This window comes from Portunus trituberculatus, chromosome 48 (genome assembly GCF_017591435.1).
Source record: "Portunus trituberculatus isolate SZX2019 chromosome 48, ASM1759143v1, whole genome shotgun sequence".
NCBI classification, from domain to species: domain Eukaryota; kingdom Metazoa; phylum Arthropoda; class Malacostraca; order Decapoda; family Portunidae; genus Portunus; species Portunus trituberculatus.
This window is the reverse complement of record NC_059302.1, coordinates 19,999,862-20,009,204: the sequence shown is the minus strand read 5'-3', so window position 1 is coordinate 20,009,204 and position 9,343 is coordinate 19,999,862. Positions and strand designations below refer to the sequence as shown.

General features: G+C 38.6%; 1 protein-coding gene across 1 annotated transcript in view; it reads right to left on the bottom strand.

Annotated features, from left to right (window-relative positions):
- The window catches only part of LOC123498971 (serine/threonine-protein phosphatase 6 regulatory ankyrin repeat subunit B-like), a 16,082-nt gene extending 9,701 nt beyond the window's left edge, over positions 1 to 6,381 (bottom strand). The window contains 4 exon segments of the mRNA XM_045246591.1: positions 1 to 106; positions 743 to 930; positions 2,023 to 2,229; positions 6,339 to 6,381. The exon segment at positions 1 to 106 is cut by the window's left edge and continues 2,486 nt beyond it. Coding sequence (XP_045102526.1) covers positions 1 to 106; positions 743 to 930; positions 2,023 to 2,134 — 406 coding nt within the window. The 5' untranslated portion in view covers positions 2,135 to 2,229; positions 6,339 to 6,381.
- Between the last annotated feature and the right edge of the window lie 2,962 nt (positions 6,382 to 9,343).

The following is a 9,343-nucleotide window of genomic DNA, read 5'->3' as shown; positions in this document are numbered from 1 at the left end:
TATTGGCCAGGTCTGGTTCGGTGTCAGGGTGAACCATGAACAGCCGCACCACGCCCGTGTGCCCTCCGTGCGCCGCCCACAGCAAAGCAGACCATCCGTCGTCGTCCTGCAGCGACAATCAGCTCGTAAATTTTCAGAACAAACTCGTTTTTTAGCAGAAAAAAATGCCATAGTAATAAAGCACAAGTGGCAAGACTTAACGCCAAATAAACAGAAAACAGTGTTAATAAAAACAAAATTTGCACGTAAAAAAGAAGTTCACGTGCGAAAGAAAAGAGGTCAGTAACAAGCAAACAGTTGATTGATACCAAGAGTCTTAACTTATAAAATACTAGTAAGAGATACAGAACCCAATACACCTAAAAGTCTTGAACTAAGTGATGAAAAATCAGATGATCATAAGATCACTATGTTGAATAAATCATCAGTGTGAGTCGTGCACGTGATGAGTGAACGCAAACAGAAAAGTGCCATGGAGTGCAGTGCGCGATGAGCAAACATTAACAAATAGTTCATTGAATAGAACAAGGAGACAGTCTCATCGTCTCGTGGCTAGACAATTGCTCCAAATGAGGAAGGAGTAAGAAAAGGGCGGAATGAGGATGATCAAGGGAAAGGGAAAACAGAAGACACCTGTCCCCAAGACTAGTTACGGACCAGAATAGCAAAGGTAAGATAATGCTACTGGTAACACATTGTGTCAGCTGCCTTGAGTCATGCAGAGCCGCGAGGTCCGACTCACCTGCAGGTTGACGTGCGTGGCAGGATGCTGCAGGAGCGACGCCACAACAGCCTCGTGTCCACGCCAGGCAGCATACATGAGGGCGTTTTCTCCATGGCTGTTCTGCCAGTTGACGTCCGCACCACCAGAGAGAAGAGAGGTCACAGAAGCCGCGTCCCCGCTGTCCGCCGCCGCCACCAGGCGCTCCTCTAATGTTATAGGAAGGATGGCTAAGCTTATTACTTACTGTTGAGTCTTTGGGAAGCAATAAAAGATTATACAAACATGAATGAGGTGGAAACATGTTTCGTAAAGGTGCTATCACGCTTCTTGCTGCTTCACTTATTTTCTTAAAGTACTTTTCCTTACTTCCTGATGTTGTTACATTAACTTTCACTGATCAATCCTTTCCGACATGACAACAGTTCAGGGAAAAGCAGCAGCGTTATCCACGCAGTTACTCAACTCTCACATTACAAAACAGCAAACCCGCAATGTTGGATGCGCAGGTTCGTTTTTCGTAAGTAATTAGAAAAAAAAAAAAAATAACAATAACAATATGGTGTGTCACATGACTCAGTCCTAATTCCTGAAAAACAAATCTTATTGAATGGTATGTGTCAGAAAACTAGTTGATAAGATAAGGAAGAGCTGATGTTATGTGCCGTATCGCGGCTAACTTTATGACTATTATTGTTATTGTTATTATTGTTATTACTGTTATTATTATTATTATTATTATTATTATTATTATTATCATTATTATTATTTTTACTATTATTATAATTTCTTATTTGTTTATTTTATTTTTCATCCCAAGTGTGGGAGGACTTCATTACAATGGGAGTTTATTTTTGCTAATACTGGATAGAATGGCGCCATACTCGCATATTTTGGCCATTGCTGCATCAAGGAGCCCAATCATTCAGTCAACCAGTTGATGAATGAATCAATCCGTCAATCGATGGCAAAAAAAAAAAAAAAAAAAAAAAAAAAAATAAATAAATAAATAGATAAAAAAAACCGCCTACATGTTCGCAGACTAGCAACACCTGTACGTACGTTTCAGCAATCGGGGGTAAATAAAAAGGTATCCATATGGTAAACACAAATCAGCACGGCCTATCCTTACACAAAACTCATCTGCACAAATAACAGCACTACTTCAATACTCATAACAGTGCTAGGATTTCCTACGATAATGCCAAACTATAATGGCGGAAAATATGTTTATACTGTACACACGCGCGCATACACACACACACACACACACACACATACACACCCTGTTAGGTGATTACCTTTAGAAACAATTCCGACGGAGATGAGTGCCCTGCGGAACACGCTGCCCCGACGCCTGGTCACTGAGGGGTCCCTGCTACCCCCACTGGCCGCCACCCCGGGGTTCACCATGACGCAGCTCAGACCGACTCGTTGCTTCTTTAATGTACCACCTCACGAGACTTGCCGGGGAAAGGTCACTTCGGAAGTGGGATAGAGTTCCACTCCTGCCGGAGCGAGTACCAAATAAGGCGTCTGTATAACGTGCCCTGATTGCCACTCCACAACAACCTCGCCTTGATGGTCACTGTTTACCAGATACACACCTACAAGCACACACTTCACTGACCTCTCCTCATTGACCCTTTCACCCACACAAACTACGTATTTCTCCCTGTAGGTAGCCACACAGACCCTAGTCTCCAGCCCTCGTGCCCACCATCACTCCCTCCCGTGCACTACTTGGCGCCACATCCTTCAGCCCACCTGTTGTCCTGTCACAGCCCAAAAGGCGCAAAGGCTACCAGGCACTCCACCTCACCTGCCAGTGCGGGACCCGTGAAGCAGTGATGGCGGATACACAGAGCTGCTCTCTTATCAGTGAGGCCACGCTATCAGCCACCACCGACCGACGACTTGCGTCTAGTAACACACTCTTCTCACCACTCGCCACGACCTGCTTAACAACACTAACGGCTAAATTGATAGTTTACTCTGCTTTCTTGTCCGCGTCCATGGTAAGAGTGGAGTGCCAGGCCCCTAGACCTGATGACCACATCACTTACCTCCCTCCCTCCCTCACAGACGCTGATCGCCCACGCAGCCATGATGACGTAGCCACTCTTATCTGTGATAGGTAAAAAGTTTTATCTCTCTCTCTCTCTCTCTCTCTCTCTCTCTCTCTCTCTGTTCCCCAAGTCCAAAGTTTAAATAATAATTGAAATGTTTATTCTATTAGATTTACTGACTGCGTGGTGATGATAAGGGTAGCTCTTTCCCTTCCTTTCCTCTTTTGCTTATTCCATATTAATGGCGACTATGCTTTTCATGACATAATTGTGGTGTTGCTGTTGTTGTTATTGGTGGTGGTGAGCATTTAATATGTGGTACTTTTACGTGTTCTGCACCATCACGCTACTACGCCTGTCGCATTCTGGTGCTCCAAACTGTATTGACTTGCTAAGTAACACTGTCCACACACTTCACTATGCACAAGAGTAATCCTTGGGGCAAGAACATACAAGTATTACCCGGTCACGGACCATCAGTTAGATAATGAGTATTTTAGATTAGATAAATGGAGAAAAAAAAAAGTGTGGGTAATGATGTCTGAGAACGCGAAGTATAAAATGTATATATATATATATATATATATATATATATATATATATATATATATATATATATATATATATATATATATATATATATATATATATATATATATATATATATATATATATATATATATATATATATATATATATATATATATATATATATATATATATATATATATATATATAGTAGGAGCCTATAAATACTGGTAAGCCAGTCTCCCTCCCCACTTACCTGTTGGAGGACAAGTAGCAGGACCACTGCGTCTGGTCATTTTTTTTTTTTTTTTAACGTTTTACGTGTGGTTTTACAGTGCCTTTTTGTACATGAAGATGGGATATGTACTTTCCGAAACGTTGTGAAGTGGATATATATATATATATATATATATATATATATATATATATATATATATATATATATATATATATATATATATTTATTCTCTCTCTCTCTTTTTCTCCTTATTAAACATCCTTTCCTATATATTTGCGGCTTTTATGCCACTTTTAGATTAGACAAAGAAAGAAAAATAGCGTCGGTAATGATATAAAAGTGAAGATACAATGTTTCGTACACTCACTCGCTCAGTCCCCTGTGCTATATGTGTGTATATATATATATATATATATATATATATATATATATATATATATATATATATATATATATATATATATATATATTTTTTTTTTTTTTTTTTTTTCTCTCTCTATCTTATGCAAGAGGGGAAGCCGGCCAAGAGTAACAAAAAGTATAAAAAAAAGCCCACTTAATTGGCAGTTCCCTTAAAGAATTAACAGAGCCAAAAGTCTGGGACAAATGTCTTTATATCTATCTATCTATCTATCTATCTATCTATCTATCTATCTATCTATCTATCTATCTATATATATATATATATATATATATATATATATATATATATATATATATATATATATATATATATATATATATATATATATATATATATATATATATATATATCATTTGCATTATTTTTCATATCAAAGCCATGTTGACTACTACTGTAGCCGACCGCTCCCAATCTTTTATTCCCTCTGAACTCTATCTGTCCATGCACGCTGGATGTTTACGCTGCCCTGCTGAATGTTGCCGAAGGTGAAGTCTTTTGACCTGCCACAAATTAATGAATTGTTAGAATGTATGAGAAAGATGACACTGGTGGGAAAGGCGGAACATGGCATGATGAAGTGAACACAGCGGAGCGGTACATAACGTAATTGAACTTGTGGCCTTGACTGTCCCTGGAGTAATTGTTTTGTGCTTGTGGAAAAGTAAGAGGTGCGTGGTTGTCATTCTGTACATTTACCCGAGTGACTGAGTGGCGCAACACAAACACTTGGCTCCGTTGCGTCAGTGTTTTCCTTCCTGACGGCCCGGTAAAGTTGAGGGTTTTCTTTATCGCATTGAGATACTCAAAACCGTGAGACAGATCTAAGAAGGCAGTGCAGGAAACGGTAATTGCAACACCACGAGACACACGCCTTCAATGACTTGCTCTTTTTTACAACAAACAGTATTACTTACGAGATCTAATCCCGCCAAGGACCTTATTAGCGTATGGTAAACGAAAGCACTCTCTCAGAAACTTGTCATTCATGCAACTTCGCACGATTAATTTCTTTATTCCATTTCATTTTCCTTTCTTCTTTCCTTCTCTTATTTGTCTTCTTTTCTCATTTCTTTGGTCTTCCTCTAGTTTTGTAAGTTTGCCAAAGATGTAAGAAATATTGTCCCTTGCAGACTGTGAGTGGCATGGGGAACATTTCCGTGACAACCTAAGTGAGCTTAGCGGTGCTGAGTGCATGTTTGAATAGCAGCATCCAGCATTAAGAGTGCTACCTGGCTCATTGACTGACTGAGTGACTAACTGACTCACTGGTTTCATGACAGCAACTTCAGAGATTGATCACCTCACGGCATACCTATTCCCACGTACGCTCCCTTCTCAAAGACCAAAATTTTCACTGATCTATAAATACACAAAATAATTCAAACAACATAGTACAGAGAATGAGGAAATTATGTAATACAGACATACGGAAAACTTATGAGTAATTTCAGTAGCAGCATCAGCATCAGCAGCAGCAGCAGCAACAGCAGTAGCAGCAGCAGCAGCAGCAGCAGCAGCAGCAGCAGCAGCAGCAGCAGCAGCAGCAGTAGTAGTAGTAGTAGTTGTAATAGTAGTAGTAGTAGTAGTACTAGTAGTAGTAGTAGTAGTAGTAGTAACAATGATAATGATAAAAATAATAATGATAATAATAATTACAATAATAATAATAATAATAATAATAATAATAATAATAATAATAATAATAAGAGGAAGAAGAATGATAATAATAATAATAATAATAATAATAATAATAATAATAATAATAATAATAATAATAATAATAATAGTAATAATAATAATAATAGAAATAATAATAACAATTATAATAATAACAATAATAAAGAAATAGTAATAATAGCAAGAAGAGGCACTTGGTAGGTGTGGGTGCGGCGCGACGGCCAACATAGGGCAAGTGACTCTGGCGGAAGTTGTTTGTTGTCCATGACGATGACGATGTCTTGAGGCAGAATGAATTAGTGTTGTGCCGCGGAGTGGGAGCTGACCGATGCATTGATACTGACGAGGATGTGAGCAATGTGTAATGGTTGTCTATTAGTGCCTATAAGCGGACACGTGCACGACGCAGCCAAATAAACCTCCATACCAGATCAAGTATCCACGTAGAGAAAACGCAGAGATTTGAAGCAAGAAGCGTCGATATAAATTAATATACTGTCCACAAAGAGGTGGAGAGGGTCATAAAAAACATGAATAAGAATATATATGTAAATAAACAAATAAATGAATAAATAAAGGAACACCAACCCTGAATGAAACTCTTCACCAAGTTATCAAAGAAAATAAAGCTCCGATCATTGTAAGAAAGTAAAGGTCAAATAGATTAAAGTTGGAACGTACATCCTCGGCAGTGTTGAATGCTGCTGCTGCTGCTGCACCACTGCCTTGCCGGCCAAAGATGAAAACTTTATGTTGTCAGTAGGGAAGGAGAAATATTTCTTACGAAAGTGGTTAATCTTGTAAATCTACATTCGTTAGATAAGATAAAAAGATAATATCTGATGGAAGTTAAGAGGTAAAAAAGATAGCAAGGGTAATGTGTACAAACTTCTTAGAATTAGTAATCAAGATGTTACTTTAGTTAACATTGAAAAAGAAAGACATTTGTTATCAAATAGTGATACAAAACTATCAGCTGGAATCACGTTAATGGCAAGACAGATTTTCTCGTGTTCTTATGTTGAAGAAAGTTAACATTCTAGTAATGATATTTTGCACTATTTCTTTCACATTTATTAAAAGTTCAATGTGTTTTTGAAAGTCGGAGATTCCAGGAAGTATATAACGTCATCCTATGGCGGGACAATTGGGTCTCGTATCCCGTGATAAGAGAGAAACCCGTCCCTCCTGTTTACTCGTACTCTACGTCTTCAGGAGGCTTGCCGAGTACTTTGGAAAAGCATCGACCATTACAGAGAACTAAATACTTAGAAAATCAGGAAAACCTCAATGTAACAAGTGTGTTCTAACTCACAGGGACCCCTAACAATCCAAAACAATCCTTTGTGTGGGGGTAACACCATGCATGCAGGGACACGTAGTCCTACCCTTCCATCTTCCCGTCACGCCGTTGGCAGTCAGCTCCTCCCACCTGCACTACTACACTACAAATTGAATGTACACCAGACACCGGTGTGGACGTGCCTGTGGGTAGAGGACAAGGCAAAACAAGACAAGACAAGGTATGGCGAGACAAGACAAGCCAATACAAGGCAAGGGAGGTCGGTTGTCACTTAATCATGTAGCTTCTCACTACCAGTAGCGGGGATGTGGGCGGGACTCGACAAGGCAAGCGCCTACGCCATGTTAAACAATCAACATATGGCAAAATCAAACTTTTTGGGGATTCAATATATATGTACGTGTGTGTGTGTAATTCACTTTTGATCTGCTGCAGTCTCTGACGAGACAGTGTGTGTGTGTGTGTGTGTGTGTGTGTGTGTGTGTGTGTGTGTGTATATATATATATATATATATATATATATATATATATATATATATATATATATATATATATATATATATATATATATATATATATATATATATATATATATATATATATATATATATATATATATATATATATATATATATATATATACACACACACACACACACACACACACACACATATATATATATATATATATATATATATATATATATATATATATATATATATATATATATATATATATATATATATATATATATATATATATATATATATATATATATATATATATATATATATATATATATATATATATATATATATATATATATATATATATATATGACAGCAAGAGATGCAACATTGCGGCGTTGAGAAAGACAATCACTTAGAGAAGAGGAGCTGACATGGCGAAAAGTTTTTCATTCCACTGTGTTTAGAAGAGATGTATAAGTGAAACATCCCCCCTCCCTCCAATATATGTGAAACATACCCCATACATAGAATGATAAGGTCCCTACGTGTGTGTGTGTGTGTATGTAATTCACCTCACCTCACCTTGGTTGCCTGCTGGTCACCCAGCCAGTCTTCTCCATTACGGAGCGAGCTCAGAGCTCATAGACTGATCTTCGGGTAGGACTGAGACCACATCACACACGAAGCCACAACCCCTCGAGTTACATCCCGTAGCTATTTACAGCTAGGTGAACAAAGGCCACACATTAAGAGGCTTACCCATTTGCCTCGCCGCTTTCCGGGACTCGAACCCGGGCCTCTCGATTGTGAGTCGAGCGTGCTAACCACTACACTACGCGGTGTGTTTTTTTTTTTTCGTAAAAGGACGCGTCTGGGTAATGCAACGTGTTTATCGAAGATGATGAAAACCCACCAGTCCCCTCCAGGCTCCTCTCCGAGCTGGATGAGCGGTGGTGGTTTGGCCAGCCTCCAGTGTGTGTGTGTGTGTGTGTGTGTGTGTGTGTGTGTGTGTGTGTGTGTGTGTGTGTGTGTGTGTGTGTGTGTGTGTGTGTGTGTGTGTGTGCACGCGCGTGTGTGTGTCGTGGTGTTGTAGCTCCCTGTGCCTTCTCAGTCAGTATTGAATTATGAGGCAGAAAATTAGGTAAGTGCTTCATGCCATGTATTTTTTCACATACAGCTGATAAAATTGGAATTGAGAATAGCTGGCTTGGAATACTTTCAAGGGACAATGAATAATAAATATTTTAAAGAAAATCTTAAAAATAAGATGTATTCAAGGGAGACCAGCGATTGTGATAATTTTAGAAGACAACGAACAAAAACAAAATGCCGTTTAGAGAATATGAATAAAAAGAAAGAAAAAAAAAAAACAGATAGATTTAGTGAGATCATGAATATAGAAATTAGTTCAGAAAGCAATGAAAAAAATTGTTAAGAGAAGATGGACTAAATACAAATGTGTTCAGAGGGAAATAAAAATCAGATATGTCAGGAGAGGAGGATAATAACTCTTTTAAGAGGGAAGTTTCAAGACATTTGTCCCTGGATTCTGGCTAGTTCTTTCAAAACTGTTAGGAAACCTGCAGTCGCAGTGGGCCTTTCTTTGGCTATTTGCTGCCCTTGGCAGTTTTCCCTTTTGCGTAAAAAAAACAAAAAAACAATAATAATGTAAATGCTGCCCGACACACCTGCTCCTCCTCATCTGCTCCTTCTCACCTGCTCCTCACCTCCCTCCTGTACTTCCCCCGCCACACATCACACAACGCCCACCACATTCTTACTCAGTGTAGCCCTGGATACCTCTCTCTCTCTCTCTCTCTCTCTCTCTCTCTCTCTCTCTCTCTCTCTCTCTCTCTTACTGCTCTGCCTTTTGTTGCCATTAATGTTTTTATTGATATGTTGTCTGCTTAGC